Source organism: Phalangium opilio, unplaced genomic scaffold (assembly GCF_054372755.1).
Source record: "Phalangium opilio isolate 3A_F unplaced genomic scaffold, DU_Popi_V2 ptg000082l_1, whole genome shotgun sequence".
Taxonomy (NCBI): Eukaryota; Metazoa; Arthropoda; class Arachnida; order Opiliones; family Phalangiidae; genus Phalangium; species Phalangium opilio.
Window position 1 is genome coordinate 10,645,775 of NW_028324189.1, and position 22,684 is coordinate 10,668,458.

At 35.7% G+C, this 22,684-nt stretch overlaps 1 protein-coding gene and 2 long non-coding RNA genes across 3 annotated transcripts; 1 reads left to right on the top strand and 2 right to left on the bottom strand.

The window, feature by feature from the left end:
* Positions 1–2,398: 2,398 nt before the first annotated feature.
* Positions 2,399–5,435, top strand: LOC149651573 (dnaJ homolog subfamily A member 2-like). The gene is made up of 6 exons (XM_089846956.1): positions 2,399–2,521; positions 3,068–3,329; positions 3,386–3,469; positions 3,687–3,938; positions 4,538–4,683; positions 5,292–5,435. Exons 1-6 carry the CDS (start codon positions 2,399–2,401, stop codon positions 5,433–5,435), a joined length of 1,011 nt encoding a protein of 336 aa, XP_089703082.1.
* Positions 5,436–9,113: 3,678 nt separating this feature from the next.
* LOC149651574 (uncharacterized) lies at positions 9,114–9,576 on the bottom strand. Its single transcript, XR_016371269.1, has 2 exons — positions 9,480–9,576; positions 9,114–9,397 (listed from the first exon to the last, which is right to left on the bottom strand). It is a non-coding gene; the product is annotated as an uncharacterized LOC149651574 (long non-coding RNA).
* A 5,498-nt stretch (positions 9,577–15,074) lies between these two features.
* Positions 15,075–15,975, bottom strand: LOC149651575 (uncharacterized). Its single transcript, XR_016371270.1, has 2 exons — positions 15,834–15,975; positions 15,075–15,769 (listed from the first exon to the last, which is right to left on the bottom strand). It is a non-coding gene; the product is annotated as an uncharacterized LOC149651575 (long non-coding RNA).
* Positions 15,976–22,684: the final 6,709 nt, after the last annotated feature.

The window sequence follows — 22,684 nt, forward strand, 5'->3', positions numbered from 1 at the left end:
TTTTTTTTTTAATTTTCTTTCACGGATGGTTTGGTTGAAGGGCGATTACTTTTTACGTAAGGGTCCGTGAGATGTTAGGCCGAGACTTACCGGACATTCTTAGACACTGGTGTAAAGAAAAAAACCAAATTTAAAAGATGCTAAAATTGTGTGGACCTACCGGGAAGATGCTATCAAAACGCATTGTTCAAAGACGTTTACACTTATTAGGAAATTTTCCCCAGCTCATCGAGACTTCTATATTTAATAATTTTTTTGAAACCAAGGACTCACGAATCTCTCTCCTAGACTAAAAAATTTGCCGCAACTTTCAACCCAAGGATATGTAAATTTCGTGGCGTTATAGTCATTATTTTAAAATACTTCATAATTGGCAAATCAAATATGAAGTTAAATCTTTGGTACTTATGACCTAACTGCATAGATTTAGCATTATATTGAGGGTTAACACAGATCTGAATGTTTCGGGTAAATAAACGGTAGACTAAAAATCATGGAAATAGATTTCATTTTAGAAGCAGGAATGGAGAACAGAGTAATGTGGGCGCACGTCATAGTCCCGGACCCCCTTCCACGGGACGGAGAGGGGGGTATGAAAGAAGAGGCAGGTCATAGCGACAGAGGTAAAAAGGAATCACGTATTTTTCGCCGTCCCCGTCAGAAACGTCATCAGAACGTAGTTTAAGTGAGCCAATCAGATAATTTAAACTTTTCGTTATTACGTGTTGGAGGGAGGGGCTCTATACTGGGCTATGAGTCGGACTGAAGTAAATACTAACCGTTCTCCATTCCTACTTCTAAAATTAAATCTATTGCTGATATTACATTACGTATGCCTTGTTAGGGGTTTTGACAAATTATTTATTTTAATTATAAAATATATAATTAGAACAAGACTTGTTTATTATATTTAAACAATTACTTAGTGAAAAATGTCTCAATTTAATTTTGTCGTAGACTTTATATGGAGTAACCTTTGACCTCAAATATCTCAGAATACACGAGATATTTTTGAAGTAAATACTAACCGTTCTCCATTCCTACTTCTAAAATTAAATCTATACCTGGTTTTAATATGAAAATCCTGTCACGGAGTATGATAACCTAAGAGAGAGCTTGAGATTAAAATTTAAACTTTGGAAAACCTTTCCTACTGAGACTAAGTATAAATTAAAGTGAATTATTCACGGTTGACCTTTACAATTAATTGTCACTAAGACAATTTTAGCTTAACAACATCCCGTGACTAATAAAGTCAGCGGAATCCTCTAGAATCGCTACAGTTTAAAATTCTGTCGTGTCGACTCTCATGCAATCGCTTGGAACGGGTCCGTCTGTCCGTTCTTGATACGCTTTCTCTACGGGATATCATTAATAAATTTTACCTTTCTCTATTTGGTATCATTTTGTTTTAATTGTTATTAAAATTAAAAATGAAAGGAATGCTAGCTTCTTCACCGTTCTGACAATAACTTTTGAGACATCGTGACCTTTTTGTTCATTTGTTCCATCATTTCCGGAATAAATTATTCGTTTATATCCGTATAAAGTTTGTTTAAAAATTTAAATTAAATGCATTCGTTAATTTGCAACGCAGCTGGAAAGAATATTTTTTTAATGAGATCATGAAACAATGATGAAACTGCGTGCGACTTTAAAAACGTCAACTTTTGGGGATGTATTTATTTATTTAATAAGAAATTAATTTCCGTGTTTTTAATAACGACTTTATAATCTTTAAATTTAGTTCAGTGACAAGTGATCACTGACTGATCACTTTTTTCGAAAGTACTTGCGTTCCTTGCAAAGTATAGTTTGGCTTTCGCAACAGTGTAAATTCATAAGATATGTTGACCATACGTTTGTCACTGGTTACAAACTGGAGCGTGTCATGAAGTGAATGAGGTAGGTCATAGAAGTGAGGTAAAGCGAATACACCTGGTGAGGCGCTGTCAAAGGCTTAGTAATGCAGATTAAATAGGACCTAAATGGAAGTCCTGCAAAATTAACCGAGTGTAGGACTTCAATTTTCGCTTGTCGTTCTCGAACTAGTTCGAGCTGCAAGTCTGTACTCTGTAGCATTAGGAAGTATAGGACGTGTCATATACTTATGGAACATATCTTATAAACTTAAGGCAACAGTTTAGAGAAAAAACCACCTTTTCAACATCTTAGTTTTAGTTCATGTTCAAGAAACAGTTTCGTAAGGAATAAAACCTGCTGGGTAATAATAATTAATACCTTAAATCTCACGTTATCTTAAACGTCCGCGTCTTATCAGCTCTTGAAAAATCTAAAGTTCATTATGGGGTTTATATACAGAAACCTTTATCAGTAGGCGTATAACGATTAAGTCTGCATTTACCGTCAACCATATTTGCAATGTTAGGGACGTAAGATGCATAGTTATTACGATATTTTGGGTGTTCAACCGAACTGCAAGGTATCGGATTTACGAAAATCGTATCATAGTTTAGCCAGAAAATATCATCCTGACAAAAATGAAAACGGACTTGAAGAAGTAAGATTCAAACCGCAATTTAAGCGTGGTGAAGATTTCATTAAATAACGTTTCTACGTGACTAAGGCCCATATGTTCTCAATCCTAGGTAGCGATGCGAAATTATACCTTTAGTTTTAGATAAACTAAGTTAAATTTAACTTCTTGAAATTTTGATTAACGTTTTGTTGGTAGATTATTGACATAAAAGATAGCCAATTATTTAATTAAAATATAAATTGAAAAATTAAGACACTGTTTAAATTAATAATTTACTCCGTTACGTGGTTAATTAAGGGTAATTATCACATCTCTAGTCCTTATAGAATCCCTGGGTACAGGTTTCCTGTAACGTTTAGTCGAAATTGACCCTACCTTGGGGATAAGACCTCAACCTGGCCCCCATGGTATTCATAGCATAGATTCAGATTAGGTTAGGTCCAATAGGGTCAGGTTGTAATCTTCTAGCCCTTACCTTAGCCCTAACGTAAAAAATTAAAACCTGTAAAGTAATTTTAAAATAATACTAAATTCTTCTGCATTTATGATCTGCACCTGTTCAAATAGTTCAAAAAAATTGACCTGGCGTACAGGATTCTAATTGACCCCGAGAAACGGCGCCTGTACGATCAAGGTGTTCTACCTAAAGATGACTTGGGAAACAGGGACTTTACTTGGAATGATTTGTTCGAAATATTGAAGTATGAGATTCCAACTGAAAAGGCTGAACCACTCACAGAAACTTTAGAAATAACATTAGATGAAGCGTATAATGGCGCGGTTAAAACCGTCGATGTCACGGTGACCGTACCGTGTTCATATCACTATGGTATACCCTTAAAATTAACTTAATTACTTGATTTAATTAAATCATTAAATCTACAGGATTACTTCCTAAAAACCGGTGCTCTCGGTGTGGCGGTCAAACACGAAAAGTGACCAAAACAATTAAAGTTGATGTTAAAAAAGGTTTTCATGTCACAATTTGTGAAAGTTACCGAAAAACGTGTACAGCCTTATTTCAAAGCACGTGCAAAACTTGGAAGATTTCACGTGACGTTTTCTAACACGTTTTTCAGTATTTCTTAAATTCTGTCATAGCCACCCGCATCACGCGACTCGCGGATCGAGTGGTCTATGACTCTGTATACTTAGTATTTTTATTTACACTTTAATATATATTAAGGCATTGTGAATAACCAATCAATTCTCTTGATTGGAGAGGGCAATTTTGATGACAATAGTCTACCTGGTGATCTAATATTTGTGGTCAAAATATTAAACCACGACGTTTTCACTATCGTTGGTTCGGGGGATTTGGAAAGAACCGTATTTATAAGTAGTAAAGAAGCCAGAAACGGGTTTCATAAATCTCTCGAAACTTTGGATATGTCTAGTGGTTATGATAGACGGAGAATATTTATAACGTACAAAAAGGGTAAGAATTACCTTAAAATACAATACCCTTTTTCAAATGTCATTGATAGTGTGTTGACCACTTGGTTTTATCAAGAAGTGATATCAGTTTATTAGGTAGCAGGTATAAATTCGCCACATTTACAGCTTTCTCTCCAGTCCAAACGTAGGTCCGGACTCCGGAGTTAATCCCCGCCTCTAAATTACAACCAGCATCTCATTGGTTCTTGAAAACTGCGTCAACGTGACGCGGATGACGAAAATTACGTATTCTCCGACTGAGGAGAGGTGAAATAGCCCGGCCTCCTTTTACGTCCCCCTTGTATTTTGAAAGGGGGACTGGGAATATGGCGCGCGAATATTTAGGCATCTTATACCTTCTCCCTAATAAACTAGATATCGCTTCTTGGTTTTATTAAGACTGAACATTGATGGGTATGTTTACAACAAAGACGATGAACTTTGTGGGACTGTAACGTCTTTGAGTTCACATACCATCCTGATATTACTTCTTAGCCCCATGTTAAGCAGAAGACACTGTGCCCCTCCCCCTTGAAAAGCATCTTTTCTACTAATCTTTGTATTATAGCTACTTAGCCATTTGAAATATTAATAATCTAGGGCCAATATACGATGGCTTTCGAATGAAAGTTGAAGGCGAAGGTTTGCCAGATTTTTTCGACAACTATAAAAAGGGTGATCTTTACTTGACCTTTCGTATTGATGATTCTCTCATTGATGATACGACTGAAAATGGTCACTATGGGGTGTGTAACATAACTATGAGGCTAAATTTTCGTCTATTTTTTATATGGAGTAGCATATAAAATAATGAAAAGTGGAACCATGTTTCTATCTACAATATTAAAGTTATGAGCAATTGAGTTTAAGTCTGTGAACCAGATGACGTAGTAGAGAACTTGATAGGCCTAACAATTAAGTTGTCTTAGCTGCTAGTAGTCTTTAATAAGGGATAGATTTAATTTTAGAAGTAGGAATGGAGAACAGTATTTACTTCAGTCCGACTCATAGTCCAGTATAGAGCCCCTCCCTCCAACACGTAACGAAAAGTTTAAATTATCTTATTGGCTCACTTAAACTACGTTTTGATGACGTTGCTGATGGGGACGGCGAAAAATAGTGACGTAATTCCTTTTTACCTCTGTCGCTATGACCCGCCGCCTCTTCTTTCATAACCCCCCCCCCGTCCCGTGGCAGGGGGTGCGGGACTTTGACGCGCGCCCAGATTACTCTGTTCTCCATTCCTACTTCTAAAATTAAATCTATCCCTGCTTTAATTTTGTAGATAGATGCCTAACATGGCCCATTTAACTAGGCCTATGTAAAATTTAAATTTACAAATAAAATTTTTTAGGACCAAGTTATTTTGATTCGAGTCGACGAATTACCATCAAAAACAAATTTAATATTGTGCATGCCTAAACACCTGTTCATCGCGGCACTAGCGATTGTGATCATTTTAGCCATCGTCTTAGTCCTTTTAATCGAATTCGTTTGAAATAAACAATTTTAATTCGGCCCCCATTTGCAATAATCTGCAAATGAATGATAGACGTCTCATATTGACGTCAAAAGTCAAAATTTGGTGGTGTGTTTTTTATTTTCTTTCCTTTTTTTATTTTGGAAATAAATAAATTCAACTTAATTTGTACAATAGTACAATTCTACAAGAAGACATTCACTTATAAGATGCAGCAAGCAAATGGCAAGTGCAACGTTGCGTAACTTCCGCAAAATCGTTTAACCGTAAACATCTTTCGAGATTTCGATATAATGTAAAAATTCCACACTGAATATTTCGGTAAAAAAAATTAAAAAAAAAAAGTTAAATTATAGGTCTAAGTAATTTTGTTTAATTTTATTTAAAAAGAAGATACTTTTCACAACTTCTTAAATAATAATAATAAAAAAGAAAATAAGTTTTGTCAAAAAAGAACTGAACTTTTTTTTTCATTTTTTCTTCTGTATATCATTTGCAGAACTTTCGGTTCCCACAGGGGGGATGGTTCCCAAAAGTATATACGAATTCCCATATTATACATTCCAAAATTAAACTTAAGTTACATAAGTGTAATTTTTAAGTACCCAAGGGTTGCCTCGAGGATATTATACAGTATTTTTTTGTTTACTTAAATTTGGTGTTGAGAAAAAAATAAATAAATTAACGTATATACAATCGTAAAAATTAATTATACATAGCAAATGTATATACATGTACATCGTAATTTAATTACTCTATGTTTTACGGACACCCATTCCGCGTTACAAATTACGATTTAATCGCTGCCTGATTGTTTTGTTTCCAAGGGATGATGAATTATTTAATTCTTATATTTTGATTTCATACATTTTGCTTGAAGTATTTGAGGTTTTATCCGCCCTTTGATTACGGAGGATGTATCTAATTGTGTAAAAACAATTCTCAAACGAATAACGGATAAGGGGGATGGGGTTTTAGAGAGTGACACAAGAGATAGAGAGAGAGAGAGAACGCACTGTTAATTTCCGTTTTTGTATGGGTACGAAAACTTAATTTGAGAAAGTTCAACTACCGGAACTTCAACGTTCGGAGATACAACCCTCGCACCAGGAAATGTACTCTTGTTTTATATAATCTCTTAAGGTAGAATCCCACATTGAAAAAAGTATGTAATAAAGAGAAAAAGACAGTGTATCTATCATCTCTGCTGTGTTTTGTTTCAAGTAGATATACATTTAGCTAGTATAGCTTTTTTTTTAAAAAAGTATATTGTTTTAACTAACGGTATTTATTTTTTGTGATATATATATATATGATATGGTGTGTCTGCTATAAGTTAAGCGGGATGTTCTTTGGATGATTTTGAGTTGAAAATGTAATTTCTATCTCCATTTTGTTGTCCGGGTCACTGTTTTCAAGTTATGATTTGATGGGTGTTTTAGGGATGACCCCTTAATTAATTAAAATAGCAATCATTGTCTTAATCAGTTTCTTAATTAAGTTTAAGGGGCCATTCGTTAAATACTCTGAACAATCTTAACTTGAAAACAGTGTCCCTTATATGGCAATCAAAATGGAGATAGAAATTAAATTTTCGACTCAAAACCGTATTTATCCAAGGAACATCCCCACTTAATTTATGCCAGCTAGACTTATCAGATAATTATTTATAATATATATAAAAATATATAATAAATACAATGATAAAAAATAGAATATTTTTTAAAACAAATTTCAATCTCCCTTTAAACAAACACTACTAATTTAATTTGCATAATGAAAGGAATTTTACACGCTAAAAAGTATTTTACTTTTATAAATCTAAATTATTTTAAAATTACAGACAAAAATTTGTTTCTTGAAAAATTCCCATGAATCTCGTATACAAGAACTAAGAAAATATTTTTAGATAATCTATAGTAATTCATTTTTCTAATCATTCAACCGTGTTTAAAACTTTCAAAATAAAATCGAATGGGTCTTAAAGATGGTTTTGAACGATTTTAAACTATGGACCTTTTTCAAGAATCGCATTAGCTAACGCGATGGTTAACTTTAATAGTATATTCAAACATAACCGGGGTTTTTTTTACTTCAAAAAATATATATTCTATTCATATGGAAAAAATATATAATAGCGTAATTTTGATGATAAGGTTCAATAATGGTGCGTTAGACCCGATTTTATACTTAGAAATATTGAACTTGCAATCTGGCTAAATTATCTTCGATCATAAATATATATCTTTTTACCTCTCCGAGTGACGTATGTCACGGAGAGGTTCTAATTTCGACGTGTCTGTGTGTCTGTGTGTCTGTGTGTCTGTCTGTGTGTCTGTCTGTCCGTTGTTACACCCACGTGACCGCGTTCGCAGTTTGCAAATCGGAGCAAACGTATATTCAATTTCCAGACCGCATTTACAGTCCCGGAAATTGTATTCGACTTACAGGCTATTACTCCATTGCCTGTTTAACAACTCTGTTCATTTGTCCACCCCACATGGACACTAGTCTGAACTTATTGGCTTCTAAACACCACCATCTTCTAGTTTTTCGCCCATTCCACATGGACGGACACCAGTCTGTACTTACTGGCTTCTAAACACCACCTCCTTCTCGTCTTTGTCCATTCCACATGGACACCAGTCTGTACTTACTGGCTTCTAAACACCACCATCTTCTATTCTTTGTCCATCCCACATGGACACCAGTCTGTACTTACTGGCTTCTAAACACCACCATCTTCTATTCTTTGTCCATCCCACATGGACACCAGTCTGCACACCTGGCTTCTAACACCACCATCATCCTTAAGGTTAAGACATACGCGGCGATCGGCTAGGGTTACGAGAAACGTCTAGCCTTCCATTGACGGGGTCTTCCGCCAAGGTTCACGCAATTGCGATGTTCTTATCCATAGCTGCGATTCGAAACCCTTATATACTACCTATTTGAGTAAGGCGACGCAACGGGCGTATGCTTCATTTCAAACGCCAATATTAGTCAGGTCTCTCAAGAATGTTTAATTGTTCTTTTTTAAAACGATGTAACGTTCAATAAAGCGAATAACTAACGAAGAAAATATTAAATATTAATTATATTTATTTTAATATTTAAGATAATCTTGTTTCTCAATTCAAAATTAATACGGAAATGGTTAAAAAGCAGTCTATGTTATTGTCTGTGTGTGTCCGTCCGTTATTACACTAGTGCCGCAGTGCGCTGCGTTAGAAGTTCGTTTTGTTTTGATGTGTAAAGAAATCCTACAGAACCATAATATTCCCTTTATCCTTAATATAAAGTGAATATGATGAAATATTTTTCGTAATTATGATGCATTTAGTGCTTTGGTGTCTTTAAAGCTCTGTTTCATTTTAATATTCCAAAGAGTTTTACTAATATTATTATTTGAAATGGCTGTTTATAAATTACTAAAGCTATACTACATCTGTATATAGAATAATCCTTGGTTTAGTAATTTTATGAAGAAAGCTAAGAACTAGACTCCGGCGGGTATATCTTAGTGAAATATAGAGTAAATAATTGAGGCCTGAGGTGATGTAAACTTTGGGTTTTGATTTTCGTGTCTGAAATGAAGAGACATGAACGGTTCAGAGTGAGCCGAAAGTTAAATACACTCTTAAATAATCAGGTTAAGATTTTATAATAGAAGAAAAGATCATGTTGGCAATTAGATTAGTAGGGCTAAGCTACAGAGTTTTTATTCTCTTTATGGTGCGCATTGACTATCAGTGCGTCTAGCTACAATTTAGCTTTGGTATTATCATAAGTTAATTATTTAACGTTAACACTCATGTTGGCAAACTAAGAATATTGTTTAGGTGAGACGAGACGATAGTGTTTACACTGCTAACCAGTTGTGAATGTAGCTATCAGAATATAGGGTAAACAGCTGAAGCGTAGACTTCATTTCCTGTTCTTTTTGCCATTAACTGATTTCCATGGGTCCAAGATTTATCCTTATTGGATGTAAAATGTCGTCTGCTTTACTGTATATTCGCTATGCTTGGAATACTGCTTCAATATTTCGAAAATTTTTACTTCAAAAAAAGAGAAATAATTCCATATCTAGGTAAATAACTTTGTAGTAGTAGACCTCTTGACTCGGAGAGGTAATATTTTGGTTTTCCCAACTTGTATTTAAATCAAAAGCTTTTTTTAAAGAATTTATAATTTTTTTTCTGGTGAACTTACGTAAGTTTCTTTATGGATTAAAAACACTTTTAAAACTCAAACTCGTTCTAGCACGCAATGGTCAACCGTGGGCGAATTTTTGGCGCCAATTTTAGCGAACTGTGGGCGCCCCAAAAAAATTAACTTCCGAAAGGCCACTCATGGTATTTTTTTAAAAAGGTTTCAATTCCTACCCACAAACGCCTTACCCGTTCGTTGACATAACCTACCTAATAAAATATTAAGTTATTTTTAATTATCGAGGTTTTTCCCAACTAGAGAGAGAGAGTTAAGATATGGTCAATTTTGACCGTTAAAACTCGTAGGTATGAACCTCCACTTAACCCAAAGTTGAAATACGTGTAAGAACTTTACATGGTGTTCTTGATTTTTTAAGTCTGATATAAATTGAGGTGGATTGTCTTTGGGAAATCAATTTTGAGTCGAAAATGGAACTTCTATCTCTATTTTACCATTTTCAAGTTATGTTTTTACTATTTTATTGATGACCCCTTAAATTTAATTAAGGGTTCATTAAATTAATGATTGCTAATTAAATTCTAGGAGAGCGGTCGCTCTCTTAGATAAGACTTGATACTCCCTCTAATGCTAAAGGAGGGTTCTTTGATTGGCTGTAACTTTTTTCGTATTGTGTTTGCCGCTTTGAAATTTTGCCAGTGAACTAAAATTTGGGCCCTACTTTTGTGGTTAAAATTTCAAAGAGATCCAACTAATAGTTAATTCTATAATGAAAAAAGTTGTTAAGGGTGGTTTTAGAATCCATAAAATTATTAAGACATTTGGTGAAAGATACTATATTGTTCCATAGAGATAACATGGGATTTTTTTGAAAAATGACCTTAATTGCGATCGTGTATAAAGAAAACTATTCATTCGTTACGTTTGGGAACCATCTTAAATGAAAGATAACAGTCCATAGATGTGCCTTTTCTTAGTTTCATTAAGATAAATTAAGTTTAAGTATTGATTTTTATCATTATTAACACATACTTTGACTTACGTTGTTTTGGGTATTGGAATTACGGCGTTTTACCACTGTAAGAGACACGCATTTTAGCCCTAATTTTTTATGTTGGACTTACGGCGTTTTTGTTGTGATGCACTTCGTCAGAGGGATATTATCAAGAAAAACATGGCGTTTGAGCTCTTGTAGGTGCTTTGCCCGGGTTCTTGTGGGTTCTTGTGGGTACTTGTGGGTACTTGTGGGTTCTTGTGGGTACTTGTGGGTTCTTGTGGGTACTTGTGGGTGCTTGTAGGTACTTGTGGGTGCTTGTAGGTACTTGTGGGTACTTGTGGGTGCTTGTAGGTACTTGTGGGTACTTGTGGGTGCTTGTAGGTACTTGTGGGTGCTTGTAGGTACTTGTGGAACATGTGGGTTCTTGTGGGTACATGTGGGTTCTTGTGGGTACATGTGGGTACTTGTAGGTACTTGTGGGTTCTTGAGGGTGCTTGTAGGTACTTGTGGGTTCTTGAGGGTGCTTGTAGGTACTTGTGGGTTCTTGTGGGTGCTTGTAGGTACTTGTGGGTTCTTGTGGGTACTTGTGGGTTCTTGTGGGTGCTTGTAGGTACTTGTGTGTTCTTGTGGGTACTTGTGGGTGCTTGTAGGTACTTGTGGGTGGTTGTAGGTGCTTGTGGATACTTGTAGGTACTTGTGGGTGATTGTAGGTGCTTGTGGATACTTGTAGGTACTTGTGGGTGATTGTAGGTACTTGTGGATACTTGTAGGTACTTGTGGGTGATTGTAGGTACTTGTGGATACTTGTAGGTACTTGTGGGTGATTGTAGGTACTTGTGGATACTTGTAGGTACTTGTGGGTGATTATAGGTACTTGTGGATACTTGTAGGTACTTGTGGGTGATTGTAGGTACTTGTGGGTACTTGTGGGTACTTGTGGGTACTTGTGGGTGCTTGTAGGTACTTGTGGGTGCTTGTAGGTACTTGTGGGTGCTTGTAGGTACTTGTGGGTTCTTGTAGGTACTTGTGGGTACTTGTATGTACTTGTGGGTGCTTGTGGGTACTTGTTGGTACTTGTGGGTACTTGTGATACTTGTGGGTACTTGTGGGTGCTTGTAGGTACTTGTGGGTACTTGTGGGTACTTGTGAGTTCTTGTAGGCACTTGTAGGTACTTGTGGGTACTTGAAGGTACTTGTAGGTACTTGTGGGTACTTGTGGATACTTGTAGGTACTTGTGGATACTTGTAGGTACTTGTGGGTACTTGTAGGTACTTGTGGGTACTTGTAGGTACTTGTAGGTACTTGTAGGTACTTGTGGGTACTTGTAGGTACTTGTGGGTACTTGTAGGTACTTGTAGGTACTTGTGGGTACTTGTAGGTACTTGTGGGTACTTGTGGGTACTTGTAGGTACTTGTGGGTACTTGTAGGTACTTGTGGGTACTTGTGGGTACTTGTAGGTACTTGTGGGTACTTGTGGGTGCTTGTATGTACTTGTGGGTGCTTGTAGGTACTTGTGGGTGCTTGTGGGTACTTGTAGGTACTTGTGGGTGCTTGTGGGTGCTTGTAGGTGCTTGTGGGTGCTTGTGGGTACTTGTGGGTGCTTGTGGGTGCTTGTGGGTGCTTGTGGGTACTTGTGGGTGCTTGTGGGTACTTGTGGGTACTTGTAGGTACTTGTGGGTACTTGTAGGTACTTGTAGGTTTTTGTGGGTACTTGTAGGTACTTGTGGGTACTTGTGGGTACTTGTGGGTACTTGTGGGTACTTGTGGATACTTGTGGATACTTGTGGGTACTTGTGGATACTTGTGGATACTTGTGGGTACTTGTGGATACTTGTGGGTACTTGTGGGTACTTGTAGGTACTTGTGGGTACTTGCGGGTACTTGTAGGTACGTGTGGGTACTTGTAGGTACTTGTGGGTACTTGTAGGTACTTGTGGGTACTTGTATGTATTTGTGGGTGCTTGTGGGTACTTGTTGGTACTTGTGGGTACTTGTGATACTTGTGGGTACTTGTGGGTACTTGTGAGTTCTTGTAGGCACTTGTAGGTACTTGTGAGTTCTTGTAGGCACTTGTAGGTACTTGTGGGTACTTGTGGATACTTGTAGGTACTTGTGGGTACTTGTGGATACTTGTAGGTACTTGTGGGTACTTGTAGGTACTTGTAGGTACTTGTGGGTACTTGTGGATACTTGTAGGTACTTGTGGGTACTTGTGGGTACTTGTAGGTACTTGTAGGTACTTGTGGGTACTTGTAGGTACTTGTGGGTACTTGTAGGTACTTGTGGGTACTTGTGGGTACTTGTGGGTACTTGTGGGTACTTGCAGGTACTTGTGGGTACTTGTGGGTGCTTGTAGGTGCTTGTAGGTACTTGTGGGTACTTGTATGTACTTGTGGGTGCTTGTGGGTACTTGTTGGTACTTGTGGGTACTTGTTGGTACTTGTTGGTACTTGTGGGTACTTGTGGGTACTTGTTGGTACTTGTTGGTACTTGTAGGTACTTGTGGGTACTTGTGGGTGCTTGTAGGTACTTGTGGGTGCTTGTGGGTGCTTGTGGGTACTTGTGGGTACTTGTAGGTACTTGTGGGTACTTGTGGGTACTTGTGGGTACTTTTAGGTACTTGTGGGTACTTTTAGGTACTTGTGGGTACTTGTAGGTACTTGTGGGTACTTGTAGGTACTTGTGGGTACTTGCGGGTACTTGTAGGTACTTGCGGGTACTTGTAGGTACTTGTGGGTACTTGTAGGTACTTGTAGGTACTTGTAGGTACTTGTGGGTACTTGTGGGTACTTGTGGGTACTTGTGGGTACTTGTGGATACTTGTAGGTACTTGTGGGTACTTGTAGGTACTTGTGGGTACTTGTGGGTACTTTTAGGTACTTGTGGGTACTTGTAGGTACTTGTGGGTACTTGTGGGTGCTTGTAGGTGCTTGTAGGTGCTTGTGGATACTTGTAGGTGCTTGTGGGTGCTTGTAGGTACTTGTGGGTACTTGTATGTACTTGTGGGTACTTGTAGGTACTTGTGGGTACTTGTGAGTTCTTGTAGGCACTTGTAGGTACTTGTGAGTTCTTGTAGGCACTTGTAGGTACTTGTGGGTACTTGTGGATACTTGTAGGTACTTGTGGGTACTTGTGGATACTTGTAGGTACTTGTGGGTACTTGTAGGTACTTGTAGGTACTTGTGGGTACTTGTGGATACTTGTAGGTACTTGTGGGTACTTGTGGGTACTTGTAGGTACTTGTAGGTACTTGTGGGTACTTGTAGGTACTTGTGGGTACTTGTGGGTACTTGTGGGTACTTGCAGGTACTTGTGGGTACTTGTGGGTGCTTGTAGGTGCTTGTAGGTACTTGTGGGTACTTGTATGTACTTGTGGGTGCTTGTGGGTACTTGTTGGTACTTGTGGGTACTTGTTGGTACTTGTGGGTACTTGTGGGTACTTGTTGGTACTTGTAGGTACTTGTGGGTACTTGTGGGTGCTTGTAGGTACTTGTGGGTGCTTGTGGGTGCTTGTGGGTGCTTGTGGGTACTTGTGGGTACTTGTAGGTACTTGTGGGTACTTGTGGGTACTTTTAGGTACTTGTGGGTACTTTTAGGTACTTGTGGGTACTTGTAGGTACTTGTGGGTACTTGTAGGTACTTGTGGGTACTTGCGGGTACTTGTAGGTACTTGCGGGTACTTGTAGGTACTTGTGGGTACTTGTAGGTACTTGTAGGTACTTGTGGGTACTTGTGGGTACTTGTGGGTACTTGTGGATACTTGTAGGTACTTGTGGGTACTTGTAGGTACTTGTGGGTACTTGTGGGTACTTTTAGGTACTTGTGGGTACTTGTAGGTACTTGTGGGTACTTGTGGGTGCTTGTAGGTGCTTGTAGGTGCTTGTGGATACTTGTAGGTGCTTGTGGGTGCTTGTAGGTACTTGTGGGTACTTGTATGTACTTGTGGGTACTTGTAGGTACTTGTGGGTGCTTGTGGGTGCTTGTAGGTACTTGTGGGTGCATGTGGGTACTTGTGGGTTCTTGTAGGTACATGTGGGTACTTGTGGGTACTTGTAGGTACTTGTGGGTACTTGAGGGTACTTGTAGGTACTTGTGGGTACTTGTAGGTACTTGTGGGTACTTGAGGGTACTTGTAGGTACTTGTGGGTACTTGTAGGTACTTGTGGGTACTTTTAGGTACTTGTGGGTACTTGTGGGCGCTTGAACTTTTAGGGTAGCCCTGACTATATATTGTTTAAGGTTTTAAGCTTAATATTAAACAGACGTTAGTTTATGCTGCAAAAAGGTTTGAAATTGACAATCTCGGATCGTCTTTATGAAGTTTTAAGGATATCCGAATTTCATATTGGGCTTATGACAATTTTGAGCTAAATGTTAAACGGACATAAATCAGCATTTTTAAAAATTTTGTAAAATTGTCAATTTGGTCCTATTTCTGGAATTTTTAGGGGGGCGCATCGCGTTTCAATAAATGATTGGTAAAAATTGTATTATGTTAATTACAATAAGAATACAAACTTTTATTGATTTACTTTTTTTTTTGAAGTATCATTATAACTAAATGTCTGATTGAGCTAAAGTTATGGTCCCCTTTATATATGTTTCTGCTTAGTGCAGATTTTGAAAATGTAATACAGTTTCTTAACATTCTTAATTAAAATGAAGACTGAAGGAACAGATATTAATCAAAAATGTCTTGATTAGAATCAAGACCTAAAAAGTATCGATAAGACTGAGGGTATCACTTGTCTGAAGGATCAGATATTAATTTTTCTTTTTAATTGAAACTTAAATGCATGCTTAAGAAAAAACAACGTTCCATTACCGTTTTCCGTTGAAATAAATTATTTTACTGGTAATCAATTTCAAAAATTTACTTATCTCGGCTTTTCGACCACAATTCCATTCCCCGAAAACATTTTATCATTACATTAATTACTTTTGGGAGATAACGTGTCAAAAAAACCTTGAAAACAATAAAAAGCTGTAATAGCGGTCTGTTTAGCCATGACAACAACCTTTTAAAAGTTACCAGGGAAAATTGATGTAAACTGAAGTTGAAATTTCATCATGTGCGACCTGCGGCCCAGAAACTCTCCCATAGTCCCAGTGTGTGTAGAACATAATTTTTTCGCTGTTATCTGCCAAAATAGATCTTTCTAGGTAGTGCCGCCTCCTCACTTGAATTTTACATGATATATTAAGGTTTGAACGAACAAAATTCTAGATTACTATTTTCACTACCATGTCCCTCTGCTACCTTGAAGCAAACTTTCCTCTCTTTTTGCTGCTCATTACCGGTGCCATTCTCTTGACTTTCTGTTCGTTATAACTACTATGATGTTACTGTCCCTATTGAATTTGGCGCCATTGGTTTTAGAATAATTATAATGTTCCACTGCGAAGAGTGCCGGTCACGAATGGGGATGTAACGTCTTTAGGAACCTTTTAAAACGCAAAACCATACACGTACTCTCCCAAAAGTAATTAATGTAATGATAAAATGTTTTCGGGGAATGGAATTGTGGTCGAAAAGCCGAGATAAGTAAATTTTTGAAATTGATTACCAGTAAAATAATTTATTTCAACGGAAAACGGTAATGGAACGTTGTTTTTTCTTAAGCATGCATTTAAGTTTCAATTAAAAAGAAAAATTAATATCTGATCCTTCAGACAAGTGATACCCTCAGTCTTATCGATACTTTTTAGGTCTTGATTCTAATCAAGACATTTTTGATTAATTAATTAAGGGGTTATCCCTAAAACACTCCCCAAATCATAACTTGAAAACGGTGTTCCTTGTATCAAAATGGAGATATAAAATTTAATTTTTGACTCGAAATATGTGTTTCTTTAAAACAGTGCACCAAAAATAATTCATTTCTAGCTACAATTACCAATTTTCTTAACACCGATACATCTTGGCACGCCAAAACTCTGGTTCTCGCGTTCGGGTAGAATTACTCTACAAACTCCTGTAAATCCCTTACCATATTTCCGCGCATAACACCAACGTGTTAGGGGAAAACATCTAAACGGACCGCTGGAAAATAAATTAAGTCACTTTCCACACTTGTTGAAAGTCGATCTTTTTAAACTTTTCTTGATTTTACACAAGGGTATGTAATACATTGGAAATACTCTATAGCTTCAACCAATATTGCCGCAATTATCCAATTTTTGAAAGGTCAAAACTCGGGCTTTCTGTGATAGTGTGATAGCATAGCCCCTCTCCTACTTCACCTTTATCAAAAGTGAGATGAGACTAGAAGTGAAGGGCTCTTGCATTGGTAATAGATCCTGGCACTAGTGAACAAATTTGAGGATTTTACGCCGCTTCCATCGCGCCTACACTAGAGAGAAAAAAATTGGTCGAGTTCCAAAAACATTTCCTACCCCCTTCCCCTCAACCTAAAGCGGCGGAACACGGACGCGGGTGCTTGAATCTAGTTCGGCCGTCTACCACCGCGAGCGTCTCACGTTTTGGAGGGGAAATTCAGAAACCGCCACCAGAGGGCCAACCGTTCTTGTGTTATCAAGAATATTCACTATTGCCAAGTGAAGAATTTGGTTAGCTCAGTACTTCTAGTCTCATCTCACTTCTGCCTTTATCAAATAATAATCCAAAAATACTTCGTATAACGTTTACATAAAGATTGACAAAAAAAGAATATAATAATTTGTTTATATCATAACATCTAGGCCTATTATAGAAAAAAATTAACATTTTTATCTTGATTTTAACTTTTTTCCTTATTAAGGTAAAAATGCGCCATCGTTTAATGTTGACATTTCCTTAAACATTACAGTGACAAGTCAATCCCATAATTATATCCTTAAGAACCATTACTACAACTACTACTACTACAGTCTTTCTTTGATTTCTCTGTTAAACCTTCCCCATTTTAAACAGTTTAATCTGGAACCAAAGCCAAAAGGGGGAACGGAGTTCACAGCAGTTAAAAATAGAAGATACTTCTTATATTATTGTTATTAAAGAGATTGAAGTTTTTTGTTTGAAACTTTTAATTTTTTTTTTATTTTGAGATGAAGGTCGTCAGATTAAATCATCATTCAGTTCCGGGGCCGAGCTACGCTCTTATCATTTAATATTTATCATTTGCTACGGAAAATGAAAGGGGTAATCTTGAATTTAATAACGCGGAACCAGTTTATTGCCTTTTATGTCTTATTCAAGTAAAACGGAAAGTGCATATGAATATATATTATAGAAGCTATAGCCAATTTATTAATTAATAAGTCTGAAATAATCCATAGTCATTTTATAAAATGTTAAAATTTTATAAATAAAAATATGAATTCACATTCATTTTTTTATAAAATGTTAAAATTTTATAAATAAAAATATGAATTCACATTTATTTTTTTTAATAGTAATAGTATATCCAATGTTATCCAGGGTTCATACAAACCTGGAAAACTCAGGGTAATAAATAGCTGACAAAAACACAGGGATTCTTTTTAGTAAAATTCAGGGAAATAAGGGAAATTTGTGAGGTTTGAGTAAGTTTGTTCTGAAGGGCTTGCTTCAACTATAAAAAAAAAACACTCCCGTTGTTATTACACCAAGCCTGGAAAACCCAGGGAAATATATGGGAAAAAACCTGGACAACTCATGGAAATCGGTTTTCCATAAGTTTTATGAACCCTGTTATCGTTCCATAGGAACTAATACAGACAGGGTTATGATAATGCTTAAATTCCATGTATCAGTAAAAATCGAGGGGGTAATCACTCTCAAATTTTTTATACACCGACTACCAGCAACCACTGTAAAAGGGTGGTTTTTTAAATTACGTGTAATTCTACATGTATAGAGACTAAATTGATTACACCGAGTTACGGGCCCCTCGGGAAAAACCTAGCTAAAGCATAAATAAATTATCATTAAATACATACCCCTATTGTAGTAAAAATCGTGCTGGATTTTGAAAGAAAGAAAAAATAAAATTCCAAGGTCTAGGTAATAACGCTATTAGATAACTTAGATTTGAATTACGGTAAGCTTTCTTATTATTATGATATAAAAATTATATCGTAATTTGAATTTAAAAGTTATTTAATATGAAATTATAATAACCCTTATAATAAATCCAACACCTTGACCCTTAATTTTATTTTATTTTTAATTTTAATTTTGATTTAACTTAATTCCTATTTATTGAAATTAAAAATAATATACTGTATAATTCTTTACATAACTTGAGACCCTTATAATATGGGATTGAATAATATAATATAATATAAAAAATATATAATTCAATTTCGATATAAAAGCGTATTAAGTTCAAAGGTACCGCCTATGATATGACCCTTATAGAGCGAAGTACAACCAGTGGTATACTTTAAACCTGAAAAAAATGTAATATTAATAATATTCGGTCAAATATCTTACACAATTTCGGGGAAATTTTGTCTCAAGGTCGAATTTAAAGCGGTCTGGACTCCATTTTTTTATGAATATTAATGAAATTGGAGACTTAATAGTAGCGTATCACGCTGCAAACCTTCTTGCTTAGGCCATTTAAAATGCGTTTAAGAAACCCCCAAGGGGTCGGTCATTCATGAAATCCCGTATACGCTACCCGCGAAATCCAACTTAAGAAATCCGAAATCAAGGCTGATTTCGAAATCCCATAAAAAAAACCGAAATCAGTAACGAAATCAGAAAGTCCAGTAAAGAAATCATAAAATCAGTAAAAAAAAATCACAAAATCAGTAAAAAATTAACAAAATCAACAAATAAATCACAAAATCAGAAGCGAAATTACAAAATCAGTAAAGAAATCGCGAAATCCATTACAAAGTTCACGAAATCCAAAATCACAAAATCCGACGAAATCACGGGAAAAACCTCGAAATCGAAAGGAAATATCCCAAAATCCTTAGAAATCACGGGAAAAAATGGCAAAATCCGACGAAATCACGGTATAAATCGCAAAATCTGACGAAATCCGTTAGATTTTATCAAATTTTGAAATCAAACAAAATCCGATGAAATCAAACGAAATCCGACGAAATAAAATTGGATTTCGTCAAAAACGTCCGACCCCTCGGAAACCCCCCATAGACGTTTACCAAATTCTTACCAGAGTCTATCGAACTCATTAAGATTGTGGTGGTACGTTTTTTTATGCATATATATATATATATATCTAAACATAGGTGCAATTTTCTATATACTAAATCAGGTTTCTGCTTGCCAAGTTCGGTTTATCGATGCCCATTAGATGTCCCGATATTTCCAAACGATTACTTCTAAACATCTTAAAAATTAATTAACGTCATAAATTAATGATCAAATTTAAGTTCCTTAACGGAAACTTTTAATTATACTTGCTCTTTACCGAGTTTTTCATACCGAATTTAATTTTTGATTTTTTTTTAATTTGAAATAAAAATTCTTTATATATATTTATATAAAAAATATACTTTCGTCTGCTAAATTAAAATTTGATACGGTCTTAGCGCACCCTTGGGCTAACTGGCAACACAGCAAAACATCTTGAAATTTTGCATAATTTTAACTAAAAATTCAGCAACCGTTTCTGGTGGTCGGCTTGATTTTTAAAGAAAGTTCTTTTTTATTTAATTTAACTTTTTTCAAGGTTGTTACTTTAAGCTTCACCTTTAATTAACATTAACAATTAAATAATTATTTTAAGAAGAAGTCGACAGGCGTGAATCCTCAATTCTTCTTCGCAAAATAGAAACCCCTTTCTCTAGTTCAAAAAGGAATTTACGTAATAAAACAATGGCTTATCCAATTTAGCAATTTTCATCAGCTTTTTGAACCTATCCTTATTTCAAGTTTTGTAAGCTTTCTTTTTTCTCTCGTTTAATCAGAAGTAAATAAATAGAGGTGGGACATAAACAACATAAACAATCCCTTAATGTTACCAGTAACATATTTGCTTTTTTTTCTTACATCAAAACAATTTAACGGTGTAAGATGTTTATTAATCCTTCTGTCAACAATTGACCAATGAATGGGCTAGACAATTTTGACGTACTGTATCTAAATAAAACCAAGAAGTGATATCTAGTTTATTGGGAAGAAGGTAAAGATGCCTAAGTATTCGCACGCCATAGTCCCAGTCCCCTTTTCAAAATACAAGGGGGGACGTAAAAGTCGAAAAATACGTAATTTTCGTCATTCGCGTCGCGCTGACGTGAGTTTTCAAGAACCAATGAGATGCTGGTTGTAATTTAGAGGCTGGGATTAACTCCGGACAAGTCTACGTTTGGACTGGAGATAAAGCTGGAAATGTGGCGGATTTTTACCTTCTCTATAGTAAACTAGATATCCCTTCTTGATAAAACTAAGACAATAATTTTCGCAAACCCACTGAAATGAATTTTGCAATTACAAAATATTATATTACTTCAGAGTGATTTACTTTTAGTACTTTGAGAAGGTATACTTTGAGCGTGACCCAAGGTTTGACCTTTACCAATCCAGGCCTTGAATGCCCTTAAAATCATCCATGTGTAAACTGACTATATAGTTTTATTTTTAAATTCAACATATAATACAACGAGGCTATACATTTTATTTTTTTCGTGGCTACCGGTACAAAATAATTCCGAATAGAACTTTACCATCTCTTAGCGCTTAGTAATTTTGAAGTTTTTAAATTAGATACTGCTTGATCTTCTTAACAATGGCTTGATACGAGCTTCTGTATTTAAAGGGTCCTGGACAATGAAACGATAAATCACTGCAATGTCTCAAGACTGAATTCCATTAAAAAAACAAATTTCCCGTCTTGAGAATTTACTACAGAAATGGTTACGTCCCTGAATTTGCAAAGGCAATTTTGCCTGCCTTTAACTATAGTAAAATTTTACGCGCGAAATTTTAAGGTAATTCGCAATTACAACGCGCGGGAAAGGTACGTTATGTTATGTTACGAATGTCCGATACAGGGATTATTCCCGCCATTCTTAAGAGTACGCGGCCGGGACTTTATGGTTTACAGCTTCTTATGATAATAAGGTGACATTTTGACCTCTAAGTTTGAATTATAATTATTTAAGAATTAATAATGGTAGATTGTAAAATAACGGTGTTTTCGCAATAGTAATCCCTCAAAACTGTCACTCAAAATCAAATTGGACATTATTTCTATGGTGTTATTCTCTTTCCTGACTTTAATCAGGATTAGCACATCCTTAAAAACCAAAATTGGTCGTCTCTAAATGCGCCCTGAAGTCCTGAATGAGAAATTGGCAGTCGTATTCCGATATACCTTTTGACACTTACCTAAAGCCCTAAATATTTGCATATTTCTTAAAGTTTAAATGTTTAAAAATAATTGGCACTCCTACATAGACAACACAAACCTTTGCCAAGTTTACAAAAACGTACATTAACATTTCTTTAAAATAAAATTAAAAAATACAACTCTTCTTTCAAACAGACTTTATTTGTAATGCTAGACATTCCGTGAAGAAGTTGAATTTAAGGAGTGTTTAGATATTCTCACAAAGTTATTAGCCAATAAGTCTCCGAATTTTTTAGTATTTAATTCCCCTTGATCACCCTTTAGACAAACTTTACCCGTCTTCTTGAATGAGTCTTCTTTAGACAAGGAAAATAATTCAAAATATGAAATTGAAAGTGGTTTTTTCGATTTCGCAATATTTTCCTCAATACGTGTAAGTTCAGATCACCGGATTTCGAATAAATTTTGAGTGTTAGCCAAAAGAAGCCGGTACAGAAAAATTACTCTTAACAAACGTAATTTTTATTTATAAAATACTTTTGTATAATATAATAAAGTTTTCACTTTAAAAAATATGAAATTTCCTCCCATATGAATTAATAAATAAATAAATAAATAATTTCTTAAATATATATTAGACTCAGTTTAAAGGTTAAAGTTCGTGACTTAATAAGATCCGTCCGTATTTGAATATTCTTTGAGAACCAATTTTAAATCGCATTACATCCTTTGAACTCTCCAGAAACATAAGTTTAAAATAATTTAAAATTCAACTATAATTTAAAGTTTAAAAAAAACGTCGTGCATTTTTCACACCTTTCGTTATAAGGTACATACATTATTAAC